This window comes from Apis cerana, linkage group LG4 (assembly GCF_029169275.1).
Source record: "Apis cerana isolate GH-2021 linkage group LG4, AcerK_1.0, whole genome shotgun sequence".
Classification (NCBI taxonomy): domain Eukaryota; kingdom Metazoa; phylum Arthropoda; class Insecta; order Hymenoptera; family Apidae; genus Apis; species Apis cerana.
The window spans coordinates 3,216,502-3,235,460 of record NC_083855.1 but is presented as its reverse complement, the minus strand read 5'-3'; the positions used below and the strand labels follow the sequence as shown (position 1 = coordinate 3,235,460).

The window sequence follows — 18,959 nt, the reverse complement described above, 5'->3', positions numbered from 1 at the left end:
AAAGGATTCGGTATTTAAATTTATTCTATTCTAAAGTTTGGTCGAGCGAAATGAAATATCAAACAGTCGATCGATTGTAACGAAAGTGAATCAAATTCAAGTTGGCTTAATTGGGCAAAGTGGAGGATACCGTTAATACCGTTTAAATCGTTATCTAATCGGGCGGAATGGGGATGTTGCGTGTATCGAGGTCCTTTTAGCCGAGGAGGCAAGAAACTGGTATTCAGAGTGGACGGGATAGGAAAATAGAGGCGCAAGAAACGGGACGGGACCGGTCCTTTTTCTCGTCCTCCTGGAAAGAAAAAGAAAAAACTCCGGTATAGGAGGAAGTCCACCTGTGTTACAGTTAACCACGTGTATAATCTACCGATTATCCACCTGATCCCGAACGATCCGGCTATTGTATTCCTTCCCTTCGAAATCCCCTTCACTACAAAGAATTTCTACCGTAAAACCTTAACCTTACCGTTAACGTACGCGAAACTCGAAGAAAACTCCAAGTGGGAAAAATCCGCGTCACGATACCCATCCAAGATATTTTTACGTACGATTTGCCGTTGATTTACCTTAACGCACGATCCTTATCTCTCGAATCGAATCGAAACGTTCGATGTTTACCCATCGTTCCCACACCTTCGTTCGACAATCCAAATTTTCCAACGATACAATAACACTTATAACGGAGGATCGATCTCCGTTATCGATCGTGAGATCGTCTCTCAATGTGCTGTGCGTGTATAGAAGTACACTTTTCTCCCCTCCCAAGGAATACGTATCCGTTATGAAAATTACCAGGAGGACGGAATAGCCCACGCGTTCAACGGCGTTGCTTATGAGTTAACGCCCGATACAGATTGGAGAAATATTCTAATGCGCGAGGCTGTTGTTGTTATTGCACGCAACGAAACGCGCGCGACCCGTTCCACGAGACTCTCTCAAGACCAGCTTTACAACTTTTCTATCTTCACGCACGATCGTCGCATCTATGCGGCTGGCCACGTATCTGGGGGATAAATGAAAGAGTCGGGGCGGCGCGATTCGTTTCGATACCTGTCGCATGCTTGCAATTGAGCGGGCAGTATAACAGAGTTCGATTCTGTTGCTCGATGCAATTCTTCAATTAAAATGATTCGAGTTTCTCTTTAAGAATAATAAGGGGATATTATGTAAGGGAATCGAATATTTTGGTTTTTAGTAGGATTTAGAAAAGGAATTTTTCCCTCTTCGACTTTTCCTCTTTCTTGATTTTCTACTTCTTATTTTTTCCTTCGAATACGATATTTATATTTCGTCGAAATTTATTCGAAATGTACGACTCTCTCTTTCAACGAGCTCGTTTCATATATATATGTATACAAATAACAGGAACTTATTACGAACAATACATCGATTTGCATAAATACACCAGATCTCAAGATCACTGTCATTAATTTTTTAACGGAACTGTGTAGTTTCTTTTTTTCCATCATCGATATTGTTTAAACGATTTTAACAAGCCGTAATGAAAGGTCGTTCAAGGCGAACACGTGTAACGTTATAACGTTGTCGTTTCACGCGGTTGCACGATCTTTCCAATAATCCTTTCAGAATTTCGTTATATTCCATTCTATGATAAATTAAAATTCAATCTTTACACGCATTCGTTTCGTTCATCCAGTTGAACAAATGAAAAGCTCTCTTAAAACAAAAGTTGCTCATTTTATCAAGAATCGAAATGAAATCTCAGTGCGTGTAAATTTTATCATTTAGTTCGTTTCTTCATCTTATTGGTCGTTATATACACATTTCTACGTTCACCTCGAACTCTTGAAATGGAAGAAATTCGTCTCACGATGCTTCTCGCCGTTTCGAGAGACTTTTTCTGTAAAAAGTCGACATTAATTTCCGGTATCCGATGGATTTGTCATAGTTCTACCTCCTCTCTCGTCCCTCTCTCCGCTCCTATAAATGGGTAACGGCCATTATCGGACGAGATCGATCGGGTTCGTAATTATTTCGATCGATTCGCCAACGATCGGTTCGTATCTTTTATTATACGGATGCAACGCGGTGTTTGAACTAATTTTAATATCGATGGGCACGTTGACAATGTTACATTGGCGGAGTAATTGATCGATAATCTCGAGAAAGGTATTGTTATTATTTTTGTAAACTTTAACGATCATCGATCACGTTTCTTCTCGATATTATTATTAGAACACGCGAATTTCCAACTTTTAGATTTTACACTTTACGTAAAGTCGGCAATTTAGCAAATAATTATAATTCTTTTGATAGAATGCATTGTATTATTATCGTTTCGAAAATCAACGTATAATTTTTTAAATTACGATTGCACACACAATTCTCGAGAGATTTTCGATTTTGATTGTGTCGCGGTAATTTGCGAGAAAATATGTTTTTGTTTTCATTATTACTGGCAAGAAAACAAACGTTGAACGAAATTTTTTCTTTTTTTCAATAACTTGACAAGTTATTAGATACGAATCCAAAATGGAGATTTGAAAAATAATTGCGACTTCAATTCGAAAAGGGGAGGATCGAAAGATTAATCGAGCGTGTCGAAATGTATGTATTAGTCATTGTTCTATTGGATTCAACTCATTTCTAAGTGAAGAGTTTAGCCTTACAAATATTAACATCGTGATACGTTAGAAATAACGTCCTAATTTGACTTTTGCTCGCAATTTAACGGATCATTAATCCTTTTCTCGGTTTAATTTATCGATTTAAGCGATTGAGAAATGATGACCGCATAAAACCTCGCACTCTACATAAATAAAAAAAATATTAACAGCGATCCTATACCAATTTCATTTCTAAATTCTTGAATTCTATTTTTCGACGAACAACATACCATCCACTTCAAGCAAATTATCCACACCACCAGTATCCTTCTCCAATTTCTTTTCTCTCTAAAATCCCCTACTTATTAACTATTTCAAACATTTATCAGCGTATACGTAAAAAAAAAGAAAAATCGAAGAAATACCGATTCGTAGAAATCTCAACAAGTTCTCCACCCTTAGCCACTTAGAAATCCATTATATACTCGAGAGATTCGAAGCCATCCCCTTTCGCTCCTCCTCTCGTTCAACAAGAAAGAAAGTTGCAAGTTCTCGATGAAGATAGAAAATTGTTCGGGGTCAGGAGGAAGAATCGGCAAAGATGAACCAGCAGATAGAACCGTTTGTGTACAGAATGTAGATGTAATCAGAGGAAAGAGGAGAGAGAGGGAGAGAGTCTCGCAGTCTCTCCCTCTCCCTCGACCGAGAGGACGAGAGGACGAGATGCCGCCCGTTTGATCCTTTCAACCTCGGTGGGATGCACCTTGGTTACCTGTTACCTGCTACCTAGAGTTGCACGATGGGGACGAAGGTAGAGATTCTTGGGATTAGTGTGCCACGTGCCACGCGGCTTCCACAGGTGGCTCTTTAAAACTCACTTATCCTCCTCCTCCTCCTCCTTCTCCTCCTCCTTCGTCACTCCCTCGCACGCGTCCCTCACGAGGAGTTTCGTTGGAAGGAAAATGAGAGAGAGAGAGAGAGAGAGAGTCCGGAGGGAACCGGTTCGAAGATGTTTGATCCAATTTGATGAATTTTTTTTTCAAGGCTTTGTCGTTTTCGTCGTTCAGAAAATGCATAGTTATTGCAAATCACTTTTTCTCAAAATGTTTTACAAATGTTTTATGGTTTTTTTTATTTTTATAAAGCAATATTGGTGTTTAATTTGTTTGAAAACGAATACGCGAAATATTGTTGATAAATAATATTATTAGGATATAATATATACGAATTGATAGTGCAGTTTTTATTATCAAAATTGCGGTCGAACGAGTTTTACTTGCACGTGTATAATTTCGTAAATTCGTAATACACGTATCTTTATATCTTTTTGTGAGTCTAAATAAATGCTAGCATACGGGAAAAGAGATCGAACAAATTTGTTTTCGATTTGCCGAATGTCCGTTTTCATTATCCAATGAAGAAATTATTTAATAAAGAAATCAATAGGGGATATTTAGCGAAAGGAATAATTAAGGTTGAAATGTTATCGCAATTGTCCTGTTTCCCCGACAGGATTCGGATAAGCGTATCTCGAAACCTAACCTCAAACTTCCTAATTGACATACAACGGAATTTATAAATTTTGAAATCGATCGAGCGCAATCTATTTCAACCGACTCATTGCTGACTCATACACGTACGCTCCTTCACGCAAAAAGAAAAAAAGGATATCGATACGCTAAATCACGAGTTAAAAAATCTTCTAAATCGATTCGCATTAAACAGAAAAGAGAAAAAAGATCCAATTTACTCTTTACACACAGAAAGTCCATTGCTCCCGACTTCGAATCGTGCGAACCATTAGAATCCTTAGAAAAACACCGCGAAATCGGCTTAAACAGGTTCCCCAAGAAACCGTGAGCTTTTACGTAATCGAAAAATCGACGGGAAACCTAATTAAGAGGAATGCAATCGCGGGTTTGCTCGAACCGACGAATCACGGAACGGGACGTTCGTTGACGTTGCGCGCGCAGCATCGCGCGCTTTTCAAGTTTCGGTATATAACGCGACGAAAACCTCATACGTTTCGAGCAACTGGTTTGCGGCACGAGAATTGAAATTGGAAGCTGTCGTCTTCTGGAGAAGGTAAAAAAGGATCACACGAATCAAACTGTTATTTCAAGCTTATTTTATCCTGCAAACCTACGCTATGTTCGAAAGTCGTTTTGACTTTGAGACAATTTTTCCACGGATAAAATTTTGAAAACGATCAGCAATGCTTCAAACACACCGTTTAAACAAACTATTAAGTGACTATATCATAAATGTTCCATCCCTCTATCTCTGACTCGTCCCATCGACGACGAAACGAGTCACTCGAGATTCTCGAGCGATGGAACTCTCGAGGATCTCCCCCTCATCGCGAGAGCAACCACGAATGGCACGTGGTACAGGTGTTTCATCCGGTGACTCCTGAGCGTCTTTTCCCTTTTAGCCGGTCGGACAGGAAGCCGAGGAACCGGAATCGGGCCCCCGATTCCGTACCACTTTACGACGGAACGCACTTACGCGCGTTCTGTATCGCCTCGACGTGGGCCGTGTTGCCTCTCTCGCCATGCTCCAATAGGCTCGAGGATTTTTGTTCATTAACAGGACACCACTAGATCGTCGACCGCCGTGATAGCGCGTAGACCGTTGATAACGAATTGCGCGGAATTTACGAGCCGATCCGTGATAAACCGTGAAACTGTTAGATTCCTCCGAGCCGATGCATTGCTTTTATAATGAATATAATGATTTATGATATTTTGATGCTCCGAGAAACCGTTCCGGTTTCGTCGGGACATCTTGTACGAGACTAATTATACCTTGTTAGAGAGGATGATTTTATTGGTTGGATCGGATCGTACGGCGAAGATTAATCGATCTGATCCGTTTTCAATCCAAGTAATACTCGCCGTGGAAAATATCTCGGGCGGAAATTGTAATAAAATTGTAATAAATATAGAATCGAATTTCAATATAATTTTGAAATCACACCGAAAGGATTATGTCGTGCCACGAAAACACTTATCTAATAATGTTCTATCATATTATACATATTCAAAAAAATATCGAAAAATATCCACTTCTCCCTTTTTTATGTAAATATACCAAATATCGAATTATTAACAGAATAATATTCGTTCGAAATACAATTCAAATATAATCGAAGCCTTTCGATTTCCACGTTGCATTGCACCGGCTCTACGTATATCGATGTGGATATGCGCGCTCGTGAATCGAGTAGACCGAGTAGTGCGTCGCCGTGGCGGCCAAGTATGGGCAATGGGGTTAATGAGCAGTCACGGCGATCTTTTCGTTGGATGAAAGCTCGATCGAGCGTCTGCGTATATCAAATCCCTCACTCTGATATATTCGAAAAAGCATACTCGAGTTCGTCGATCTTTAAAGCTCGTTGCACGAATCGTGCACAAGCAAGGAAAGAAAACCCGCCATCTCTTTTCATCGCGAAGGAAGCAAAAGCAAGGATATTCCATCTCAAAGCGTACAATTTTTCACGTTGGAGAAACCTTCGAAATTCCTTTCCAAACCTTAAAACGGCCGCATCAGGAGAATCAGCGAGCGTGAAGGAGGCAATCCCTCGAAATTTCCACGGCGATCATCGGCCGCTTACGTAAACAGTAAACAGTGGAAGGCTGGCAGGTTAACTAGTCGGTTGTATCCAGTCGGTAGCCGCCTTTCTTCCCGCTCATCTTTCTCCGCCGATCCTCCTCGACCGGCGGTAATGGCGGTGCTCTCGGCGCTTAACAACGCGTGACAATACGCGTGGAGAAATTGCCCGTGCACCGTTTCCATGGATCCAATGCCTCCTCCTTCTCGAAACTCTCTCAAACCTCTCTCGACGGAATATTACACCCGAAAGAAAGAAAGAGAGACGCCTATGCATTATGCAACCACTCTTCCATAAACGTTGGACTGTTTCGATATCGGAAGATGGGATGGAATTCCCCTGGGACGGCTGGTCCCGTGGGATTTCGATCCTTTTCCCTCTCCCTTGCACCACGTATCGGTCATGTTTATTAATTTATTCGAATCGGAGGGATCGTTGGGCATTCCAACGATGATCCATATGATCCACTTGGAGATTCTTCTTCCGCGTTGGCATTCTTTCTCACGTCGGCTCGGGTCGTAAAGCCGGAAATCAGGTATCTGTTAATGCGGCCATCCTCACCGCGAACACCCCTATCGGTCGATCTGTTTTTTAATATTGTTTACGATTGTGTGGGAATGCAATCGGATTCTCTCTCTCTCTGTTTCTCTGTCCGCCCGAGCGGATCTCTCGGTGGTTGTTGCACAGTGGTATGCTCTTCTTGTTGGAATTCGAGGGTTTATTAAGTCGAATATCTTTGCTATCCCGTGCAAAGGGAAATTCTTTCTCGCTTTATGACGGAGAGCCGCGGCGATGAGGTTAAATCCCCGACTCGTAATACGATCAACTATTTCCAAGTTTACTACGTTTCAACTCGGTTGAGATTCAAGATAATTCCCGACTCGAATTCCAAATATAAATACTTGAATCGAATTTCTAACGATGAAAATGCTTTTCGATCGAGGCGAAAATAAATATATATATATACATATATATGCGATTTCATAAACAGGATAGACAGAGCCTCTCGAAAAGCTTGTGGAAAAGCTTCTCGTTCCCTCAGACAGTCAGAGGCTCGTCTGTCCAAAGAGAGGGGCTAGTTAGCGAAGCGCTGCACGGCCTGTTCCCGTGCTGCAGCCATAAACAATGGTTTTAGCGAGTGCGTACACACAGCGCGGACTCCCACGGTTTCGCGTGCACAAGGAACAGGGAACGTCCCTACGAGGCTGGTCTTTACGCGCACTTTGCCCGCTCGCACCGTTCACCCACTTTGCTTTAGTTAAGCCTTGTTTCCTTGCGTTTTCTTGCCGGAGAAACTTCTCTCTCTCTCTCTCTCTTTCTCCACATATATATGTATCGCGGCGTCCAACGATCGTCTGGCTTTTACCCGACGTTTACTCGCCGTTCTAGCTACATTCCAGCGTCCATTAGGCGACCAGCACGAGCCCCCTTGCCCCCTGTTTCGAAACGCGCCGCGGAAGGTTACGCGCCCGATTGCCTCTGCCAGCTAAACAATCATCCTTCCACTCTCCACTCGTCCTCATTTCCGATAAGTTCCTTCCCTTTTTGCTTAAACCCGGGAGATGCAGTTTCTTGCACCGCCCCCTCTCCCAGGCTATCGACCGCAGCTTTCTTCCCCGTGCGAGAAACGAGGGGAAGAAGATCGTTTTCTTTTTTGATCTTTTCAGCGATTAAAATTTCTTAATAATAATAATAATAATAGTAAGAAGAAAGTTTAACACAGTGATAATATCATTGATTTGAATTTTATATCGTTCTTTCTTCGAAGGTACGGCGGAACACGGGTGCCGCTTCGAATTTCACGGATGACCGGCGAACGAATGACAATTGGCCAGTCGAGCCGAGGGAAGATTTTACGCTTTTACTCTTCCCAAGCCGATCCTCGGGATCCGCGGGAACGAGAGATAATCTTTACCCGTTTGCCTCCGATCTCTTCTTCCGTGCGTTTTGTATTAATACTACGCGCAGCATCGCCACGAGAATTCCGCGAACGAGTCATTTTTTCCAAAGCAAATATACGAGGATTATTTTCTACCTTCTATTTTCTAAGGGCCGCTGTTTCCACTCGTTTAAGGTTAGCTTAAAAGCCAAACTGCTCTCCCGATATTGCTCTCCTCGCGGGATATGGACGCTCCTTTCACTGTTGCGTGTCTTGGAAATATATAACGCGATATGATACAACGAGATATGAAAATAATAAGAACGATAAGGATTTCTTTCTTCTTCGATATCTCGTGAAACGTAAAGTAAAGCTTTATCGAGCAATGGAAGAATGGATTTGGGAACAATGGATATTGATTTCAAGCGTTAGAAGAGCGAAAGGACATCCATTCTTGGCCTGCAAAACGGAACGAAGCTCACGTTTACAAGGGTTAACTCTAAAACTCGAGCTCCCCAATCGGGCGACCACCAACGAAACGAAAAATTCAATTTACACCCTGAAACAATCGAATCATCTCGACTTCCTTCCACCACGGAGGTCGCAAGAAAAGCAATTCCACCGGTGGAACCGAAATCGGGGAGCGGGGGGCTAAGCGGCCATCTAGGTCGGCGATCCGCGCGCGGGGTATCGGCCGAAACGCTTCGTCTTCCATTCATCCTTTCATTCATCCGGTGGGGGTAAGGAGGGGGCCCAGGCCACGAAGGCGGCGGCCTTCTCGCCGGTAATAAGCAAAAAAGCGGAGGCCAGGCGGCCCATTACGCGGAGGAAGAGCGAGGAAATCGTCGACCACGGGCGTAAAAAAGCGTGGCGAACACGATTCGAGAGCCGCGGTTCGAAGGTTTCATTTTTACCACGCCACGCTCTTCCCCGACACACGGCGACCGCCGCTCCCCCCGGGCCGCGCCATTGTCTACGGTAATTCTTGCGCGGGAAACGCGGCGGAGGGGGAGGGAACTCGAAACGGCGCACCCCCCCTCGACGGGGGTCGACGAAGGTTTTCTCGAAGGGGGTCGCGCACCTGTGGCGCGACTAACCGAGAGGACGGAGGAAGAAGAAAACGGAGGGAGCGTGGATTTTTCGCGTGGAGAACGGAAATGGGTGGGTGGGTGGGTGCGAGGGGGGAGTTTCTTTCTTCTTCTTCGTTCGGCGAGCTTTTGTTGTTCGGCATTTTGTTGCTCGTCATTTGAATGGTCGGGCCACGGTCGTTTGTTTGCACGTGGAGAGAGATATTTTCTTGGAAGCGGTTCGGGAGCTGTGTGTTGATAGTTTTTGAGAGGAAGAGGAGATGCTTTTTGCGGCATGAGTAAGGTATTTACGTCGGGGGGCAATGTTTACGTCGAGGATATACTCTGGATGCGAAGAGACGATCGCACGTGAGAATGATATCGTTATAATACGTATAATTATATATGTTATATTGTTGTACAATGTTATAACGATATCGTTATAAATCGATGATTGACTCGACGCCGTGATATCTGTTCGGATTTTGGAGGAGCAAGGAAATATTACGAAGAGTTAAAATATAAGAATAATATATACGATATTGTTTAATTTATTATTAGATTTTTATTTATCACAAGATATATAACTAATAATATTTCCCTTATGGAAATATAATATAATATAAAAACTAGTACCGAAAACCTGTTTAATTGTTTACAATTTTTATCATTTAAAATTTGGTATCAATCGAAAAGAATCATAGAAGTAATAAACGTATTATTAAAAAGCATTCATCGATATAAAAAACAATTAAATATCGATGATTTGTCGTCAATTGAAATTTAATATAACAACGAAAGAATTAAATATACTATTAAAAATAAAAAAAAAATCATTATTCGAAAAATATCGTATATACTGCGATCGAAAAATAAATATACCCATCTATCTACGTTTTCATTTAAAATTCGAATGCACACGAAATCAATCATGCAAGGATTTAAACACATTGTTACGAAAGAATCAAGCGGCCGTGCCAGAAGTCGGTAATAAAAAGAGATGGCAAAAATATGAATAAATATGTTAAACGAAAAACACTCACCGGTGTAGAAAACTCTCCATCACCGTGACGTTGAACGTTTCTTCCCAAGGCCGTTCTATCGTTGCATCTCCATTCGCATCTTCGATGGAATCACTAAAAAAAAAAAAAAAGGATGCACGCTGGAAAATTTATTAAATTCGCACGACACGTTTCACGACCAACTTCCACATAGCACGCGAGCACGAACGCGACTGTCTCGTCTCCCCTTCGAAAATTTTCGAGAAAGGGCATATATACAAAGACGGTACGGTGGGATTATAAATATTTTGAACATTCGTATATAATTCGGGCGACCTCGTGTTTCGTGTTTATACGAAATAGAATATGAATCGTTCGATGGAATATTAATAACATTTAATATTTAATTTTTAATATTTTTTACGAATTGTAGCATTTTTTTTATTGGTGTAGTTTTAATGGAAAATTGCAAAACATCGAATATCAATACATTTACATTATTAATAATTACTGCAAATTTTTTTTATTGATGATAAAAATATTCTTCAATTGCTCAATATTTTAATTAACGATTATTCCGTACATCATTTTGAATTAAATTTTTTAAACAATGTGATTTCACAGTTTAAATATTATACATTGGATTATAATACATCGATACAAAAAAAGAAAGAATTATTTATGAATAATTCTTACGAACATTCTAATTAAAAAATCATTCAAATAAAAATCTCTTTTATTCCTCATCAGACAATAAATTAATATTATTACTTTACTTTCGTTATAAACAACAAACACAATTATTAATACCACGCGTATCATTAACCGTTGAAATAATTATCGAAGAATTTTTTATTTCGCATTTTGCTATTAATCAACGTTATTATTATTACTATTTATCGTAATTTCACGTTAACACATGTTGCAGAAAGAGGCGAGGGGTTGAACAGACGCCTCGTCCAAATCGGCGGGGTGTTGTCCGAGGCGGAGGAGGGTGGAGGAAGGCGAGGATCGGAGGAAGGGTGGCGTGCTATGATCAGCATGGAGCTTCCGGCGCACACGACGCAGCATGGTGCTCTTCACCTGGGGGTCGGGGTCGGGGTCAACCCAGGTGACCCAGCCGGAAGTGCCCTGACCGCCATTCATCCGCATCCTCAGGACGCCCTGGCCCTCCACCACCATAATCACGGAGCTGCAACACCCGGAGGTATGCACGAGGACTCCAAGAAAAAACGTATGTTTCTTCTTACGAATCCATTTCCTCATATTCTTTTTACACGCGACACGATTCAAGAACCGAACGTAGGAAAGAGTCGAAGAATATTCCAACTCGTTTTCGAATTTCGAAAATATTATTATTATTATTATTAATAGATCGAATATCAGACGAAGACACTTTCCTACGTTATCTTCGATTAATTTAATTTTTATCTTGGAGTAAGGAATGTTTCCTCCCTTTTTTTTGAAAATTTGCTAATCGGTTTATCGAAAAAAGATAGAATTCACGACAATTTCATTCATCGACTCATCCGGGACAAACGAGTTTCGGCGAGGTTAATGTTTCATCGCGGTAATTGGTCTTCTTCTTGCCCGCGTTGTCGAGCCGACGTCCACCCAACAAAAACGGGGCACGGGTGATGCCGACACTTGTATACTGGTTCTTCGCCTGCCTCCAAGTGTATCAGCACGCTTCTGGACATTCCTCGGATTCTTTTCTCCCCTTCTTTCTTCTATTATACGGAGCAATGTAAATTTCTTCTGCCTCCTTCCTCCGCCTATTTTATTCTATTCACTCACGATGACTCATTTATCGAAGAATTCCACCATTTTTTCCCCCCAGAAAAATTCAAATACATCAAATGCCACGATCCTTTCACCAATCAATTTTGAGAGACGCGGTTAATAGTAATCCTCCCTTGGCTGTTGCATTAATTTAAAGAGAGCAAGAGAAATCCATCCGATCCCAAGAGATGGGAAAGGACAACGACGAGGCATCCTCTCGATCGAGAATAATTTTTTCACACTTTTTCTCCCCCCTCGAAGCGGACGTAGCGACAGCTAATAAACGCGGTCATATTTTTCGCTTGATCCCGAGCCAATAGGAATGTTGTACCCCGGCAAAAAGCACGGGGCACGTGCTTCGCGGAAAGCCTTCGCGATAAATCTTCGAAGACTGCGGCAGCTCGAGAGACTGCGCAGCCACAGCCTCTTCCAGCCGCCGATCTCGGTGCGCGATGACGGTGCAACACTTAGTGTTGCCGCTGAGTCAACTTGGAATCCGGGGGAATACGTTCGATCGGTGGAATAACTCTTTCCGCAGAAAATCGACCTTGTTTCCAGTTTACGGCCGTCCATCGTGGAGCAAGAGCGAGAGGAGGAGGAGGATTTTACGATCGACGTTATACGTCTTCGGGGAAGACGAATGGTTCCACTTTCGGACGCGATTTATTTGTCAATTAGCTCGATAGCCGGAGATGATTTACGGCACAATTGTCTATGGCCGATCGCCTGTCCCGTCCCGGGGAAAATTAGCGAGCTTCGAGTTTATGGATTTATTCGATTCATTCGGAATCCTACGTGTGCTTTGAACGGTGATATTTAGATTCCTCCTACATTTTATTTAACTTGGCAAGAAAAAAAAAATTTCAAATTTACTCTCGTACTTCTATTTCACGATTTTAATAAATTGGAAAGGAGAGAAATCTTGAGAGGTGGACTAATCTTCCTCCCAAGATAAAACAGATTGCTCGAAAGGTTTCTCGTTTTCTCGAGGCGGAGAAAATGGCGGTTCCCTTAAAATCTCTTCATTAAACCGTAATGACACGGTATATATATATATATACACGCGTAAAGGAACCCTGTTATCCGGGGTTGCTTATCCCCACATCGATATCGGCTTAATTGAATCTTATCCTCGCGGGACATCGTGCCGGGGCGATACGTGCCGATCCTTCATCAAAGACCGCCAGAACAAGAGCCGCGTGAAAGGCCTCCTTGTTCCGTACGGAACAATCGAGTTAGCTCAACTTGCCCCGAGTTCCACGGCAACGATCTTTTCGAGCACACGTACACGTATACACGGTGTGCTCCCAGCGTGTTCCAGCTCACCTACTTTGCCGATAAAAAAGAATCGTCGCTGAATAATCCGACAGATTCCCAAGTTTTACGGGATTTAAAAAAAAAAATCATATATTCGATAATTTTCAAAGAGCAACACATTTTATTATTCCCCTCAAAAAATACGTATCCAATTTTTCTCGTCCCAAACGACTGCTATCCGATTTTACTTCCCTCGAAAATACTTCTCCACGCAAAGGGGACAATTTGCTCTCGAGATACCGACACGTTCGGGTGAATATCTCGTGAAGAACTCGTCGATTCTGCGAAACCACCCTGTATAGACGCGCGAACGGGCTCACAAAGGGCCCGGTGAAGCGGTAGTTCCCCGGAACCAGCCGTCGCACGATGGACTCTCTCGTCGTGGTCGAGTCGCATACACGTATATATGTATGTGTATATATATATATATATACATATATATATAGTCGTTCCGGACGCTGAAGAGAGTGGCGCTGGTTAAGGAAGATGAAAGGCTGCCGCCGTGGCAGCAGCCGCTGCTAACGCGGCATGGCCCGTGGTGAACGGCCTGGTACACGGGGGAGGGAACCGGGGGTACAGAGGCATCCAGGAGGAGGGTCGTTAAATCTAATGATATCAAGTATTTGACAGAGAGGGCCGCGATCAGTTCGGAAGACCACACGCGCTCGGTGCGCCACTCGGGATCAACAATGTTTCCCTATGACGACTCCCCTTTGTCTTTTCGGACCGTTATTCAAGTTATATCTGATTAAAACGGTTCGAACCACTTTTCTCTTATTTGTTTAAAAACGATGATATCGAAACGAGAGAGGAGTATGTACGTCGGATTTGAAGAATTTGTTCAAACGTTTTTCTTACACGTTAACAATTACTGACGAAATAATTATGTGTTATTGAATTATTGGTCGGAGATAAAGATTTGAAATACGTATGAAAGTATTCGTTGGAGAATAAGAGTTGGTCCATTCTCGTCAATCTGTTGTATATATCGGGCCGTTACTAATTGCGTTCGCCGACATTCACGTTAATCAAAGCATCGAGGGCATTGTTGATGCGATTCTAAATATTTGTCGTCTCACGCTGTGCGACGTCCCAGCTATTCGGATTAAATTGATCACGCGGGACCACCTCGGGCCATTGTGCCTATATCTCGATCGAGAGATCGATATCGTTCGACTTTGCGGCGAATGACGAGCGCCACGCTGGAAGATCGCCCCGATAGCGATGGACAAAGGCTATAATTCAATGTCTCGATCGAGAATCCACCGATTTCCTTATTTTCTATATACCTTTCCACACAATTCGTTTCGCAGAATTCGATCGGATCGGTTCGGAAAGTTTGCTCGTATTACGATGTATATACATCATTTCGAGATCCTAGGAGAATTCATTCCACAATTTTCTATTGATCGAGTGGAGATGGACTCCAATTTAACCACGACTCGCGATTTTATCGAAGAGAAACATAGAAACTTGATCCAAAAATCTGTCCATTAATAAGACATTACTCTCTAAAAATGATTCGGTTCAAAAAACTATTAAACTACGTGTAATTACACCTGGATTATAAATAAACTTTCGAAAACAAACGTAACAATTTTCTTCCCCAAACCAATTAGTATCGATATTCTCGGCAAGAGGTTGCGTTAACGATCAGGGGAAGGCGTTTAATTAGTCGCGAGAGTTGAAAATCGTGGGTCAGGGGCAAAAATGGCGGGGCATAAATTGGGTTTACGTACCCCTCCAACGTTTATCCTCTTCTCTCGAGCGACAATGTTTTTGATTGCGAGTCGACCGGTCGCGGCCACCATTATCTTTAATGGCGCGCTGTTATCTAGTTGCATTAATTTGTAATTAATACCAGGGCGTGTATACGCGGCAACCACCGCATGGAATTGTATGTTCTGCCCGATGGGATCCTATCGCACGATCTTGGCCGCAACTTTGTAATCTCGATCGATCGATCTGACGTACGTTGCCGCATGGAAAATGGTCGGATCTGAGGTTATGCATCTCTATGTGAGAAGAAAATTTCTGTGTGAGAAATAAATAGGCCATCTTGTATATTTCCCTCCATCAGTTAACATTTGAACATTTGAAAGAAAGAGGAAATAATTAAATTATTATTTAAAATTAAATTTAAAAATTGTTTGTATTTATCTTATCTTTTTTCTCGATTGGTAAACGGTGATTTGTTATTGTCGCGATATTTGGATATATCTTACCTTCCAACAGAAATTTATTTTCACATCTCACGAAATTGGATCGAATTGAGAAGAATCGTATACTAAAAGAAAATGATTAAATCGATGGTTATTAAGAAAAAGGAGAACAGCGATAAAAAAAAGGATAACGCGATGATCAGAAGATATACTCGAAACAGTATATTTGCATAAGCGCGTGCTTAATTGCACGTGCAATTAGAAAAAAATTCGATTTCTTTCTCCATCATAACTAGTTCTCTGTGGACTCGTTAGAAACAAGCTCTCCGCTCTCTAAAATATCTTGCCTAACACTATTATTAATATTCACCTTTGTACACACACGTACACACGCGCGCGTTTCGATTAATGAATACGAAATTGAAAAAAGAAATGTTAATTTTCCAAGCATAAAATTCACACTTGTCCTTAGAAAAAAATGTACTCTACTCCTACATTATCCGTCTGATTTGTTGGAAACTGCATTCTGGATCCGATGTTGTGTGTCGCCAGTTATAGGGATACCGCTATGATATATTAAATCTTGCGTACGAACATTAATTTCATATGCATCGAAACTGTCCGCCTCTCCGAAGGTGCACCACGACGATGAATGCAGCGTTGTAGAACCTGCCCCTGCTAGAACACGCCGTCCCCTGAAATTAACAAGTTCATTTCGCAACCCGTTAAGGAAGCGTACAACTCGTGACGTTGTTTTGTTGTTTCGAATAGGAAGCTATCGACGAGCCGTGAAAGACGCACGACGATTTTTACCGATCTATGATCGATTGAAGATATCCATTTAACGGAGAGTGTGTGTTTAATAACAGTGTAGAAAATCAATTTGTTCTTTTTGCGATATTTATTTTTCGTATGAAAAGTGAACGAGCCGATAAAGAGGGATGAAAACTCATCTCGTTGAAGTGATAATAACTTTGGACGATTGAAAAACTAAAAAGGGTTTATGGATATTGTTCCTCTCCTGCCGAACGCACGAATTCGATAACTTAAATTTATGCTTTGAACAACAAGATAATCATAGAAAGATTCTTAAAAGAGATTTCATTGCTTCAGAGTTCGATTCGAAAAAAAAAAATATTATAGTTTTATCAAGAATGTAATTGAAATAAAGAAAATAGATGTCGAGACGCGTGAGAGACGATTGTAAATGATTCATGAATTTAACTCTTTCCATATTAATAGGATAATAAATCCTTAAGTAACATTTACAAGAGTGTTGTAATTTTCCTTTTTTATCACTGGCAAGAGATAATCGAAGCTCATCTTTCCTTTAATTTATTATAATTCCATACAGTTATAACTTTGAATTTTATTGTTAAAAAGAAAATCCATTTCGAAAGAGAGTCATAATCGTTAATTCTCGTACATCATATGCCATAAATTATATTATCTATATACATACAGATTAACAGATTTGAACGTACAAAAATCTATCAGAATGCATCTACAGAAAATATTAAGGAAAGGATACAATAATTTACTTTACTCTACTTTTTCATAAACGGATTTTGAAAAGGGATCGATCCTATTGCAAACACGATAAATGATAAAAGAAAGAAAGAATTCTTTGATTGGTCGGATCCCCTCGCGGGGATTCCCATCGTGGCAACCCCGTAGCAGAGTGACTGGCAGCATGTAATATTTCGCCGGCCGCGTCTGTGTTCGTATTTAACGGAGGAAACGTTCGGGGTTGTGAGATAGTGGCCGGTTATTTATGGGGTTAAATAAAGGAACACAGCGCGATGCCGCGATACCGGCCGCCAGTACAAATAGGTTGCAGCTCGTCTGTGCAGTTATCGTTGCAAGCCCCCATGATCTGCAACTTGCAACCTAAGAAGTGTATTCTTTTTTTTTTCCAAGAATTCGCGTCCAACTTCGAACGGATTTTTAAATAGAACTTGTGGATTTTTTAATTTTAAGGAAATTAAAAAAAAAATTAACTTGATAATTGAAATTTGGGTGATAACTGAGTACTTGTAATATATTGTAGAGAATCGTTTTGGAATGGTTAGTTTAGTAGATTTTTAAGAGGAGGGTTCGATTCAGTCTTTTAAGAATTATCGATTTGATGGATGAAATTTTTAGGTGAATACTTGATGTATTGTTACGATTGTTGAAAATTATTCCCAGACGTGTAATTTAGTTGATCCGTGAAATGATTTCTTATTTTTAGGAAATTGAAACTATTTCTATAGTTTTATATCGTATAAGATTTAAAATAATAAAAATGAAGGGGTATGTTCATAATTTTGTCTCTTTTTAATTTAGACATTTAAGTAAAAACCATTGAAAAGGAACAAAGTTCATCAATGTACCATTTTCGATTTTAACGATGTGTAACTTCTTTGTTTTCTTTCTTTTGAACAGATGACGGTGGCCACGGGATGAACCAAGACGGTGAGTCAAAACATAAACATACCTTAATTCTAAATATCTCTCTATAGAAACAAATATCGTATATCGTAGATATATCTCTATTTCGAAATACTATTTTTCAACATCATACTTAATTACTTTAACTTTTAACAAATATAAATAATTCAATCTAATTATAATTTCTTGTATTTTTGTCAATTAAATACGTGTCCTATACATGATCCTACTTACTATTCTCTCTAAAGACGATTCTTTAGAAGAAGAGGATAACCCTTTCACCCTCTACAATTAGAATTTCATAAATGAAATCCTTATACCGAAATCAACCCCTCGAGGAAAAAAATTCAGGCTACGAAACGCCACGGTTCCCTACGAGTCATCACGCAGCTTATAATTTCACGAAGGAAACCGAAAGGAACCTAACGCCCCCGGTCCCACCGTCCTTTCAAAGAAGGGTTTTCTCGCGCGTTTATCGAGGCTCTCGATCGCGCCTGCGAATCGCGCGATCCGGACGGATAGATCCGCGATCCACGTCGAGGGCCGCGGATCCGGCGTGGCAGCACAATGTTCGAGCATAATTTATGCCGATGACGTGGAAACGATTCGTTGTGTGTATGCATATACAGGGTGATTCGCAAATTCGCGTGTTCATACGATGAATTTTTTTTAGGAAACTCGTTCTGTGAACGAGTTCATAAAAATGTCAAATAAATAATATAACGGTTTCTTCTGAATTTTGTGTAAAAGAAGGAAAAGGATATTTATATAAGGAACTTCGAATGGTAACATATCTTGAAGGTAAAATAATATGAAACGTGATATCCTTTTTACCTTGATTAAAAAACATTTTTCTTAATATTACTTCGAGGATCGATTTGACAAGGATACATGGTTACGAAATAATCAGCAATGCCAAAATGTCCTTTTAAAAGAGCATTAATAGTCGTCGAAAAGGAGTTGAGCAATAAGGGCAATATTTTACCCCTTGAAATATGAACGTAAATTTATAAATCACCCTGTATATTCATGATACACGTGTGGCGCTTATAGTGTGCTCGCCGCGGTAGGTGGAGGTAATCACAAGTTTAAAGGGTAAACGGGCCGTAAGGTGTGAGGCCCCTCGAGCTCTCTCTCC

At 41.0% G+C, this 18,959-nt stretch overlaps 2 protein-coding genes across 13 annotated transcripts in view; one reads left to right on the top strand and one right to left on the bottom strand.

Annotated features, from left to right (window-relative positions):
* Positions 1-18,959, top strand: part of LOC108003468 (paired box protein Pax-5) — a 139,122-nt gene that overhangs the window by 18,507 nt on the left and 101,656 nt on the right. For 8 of the 9 annotated variants that reach the window (XM_062073557.1, XM_062073556.1, XM_062073564.1 and 5 more), the window contains exons 2-3: positions 11,056-11,361; positions 17,816-17,845. In XM_062073557.1, the coding sequence (XP_061929541.1) occupies positions 11,160-11,361; positions 17,816-17,845 (232 nt within the window). In that variant the 5' untranslated portion in view covers positions 11,056-11,159. The remainder of the gene's footprint in view (positions 1-11,055; positions 11,362-17,815; positions 17,846-18,959) is intronic. The other variant, XM_062073558.1, reaches the window with a different exon arrangement.
* The window catches only part of LOC108003668 (uncharacterized), a 64,561-nt gene that overhangs the window by 42,681 nt on the left and 2,921 nt on the right, over positions 1-18,959 (bottom strand). For 2 of the 4 annotated variants that reach the window (XR_009829441.1, XR_009829442.1), the window contains exon 2: positions 10,170-10,262. Coding sequence is in view for 1 of the 4 variants with exons in the window: in XM_062073581.1 (XP_061929565.1) it covers positions 10,170-10,262; positions 10,332-10,339 (101 nt within the window). In the remaining 3 variants the exon portion in view is untranslated. Of the gene's footprint in view, positions 1-10,169; positions 10,263-10,331; positions 10,383-18,959 lie in introns of those variants that run through there. The other 2 variants (XR_009829443.1, XM_062073581.1) reach the window with 2 other exon arrangements.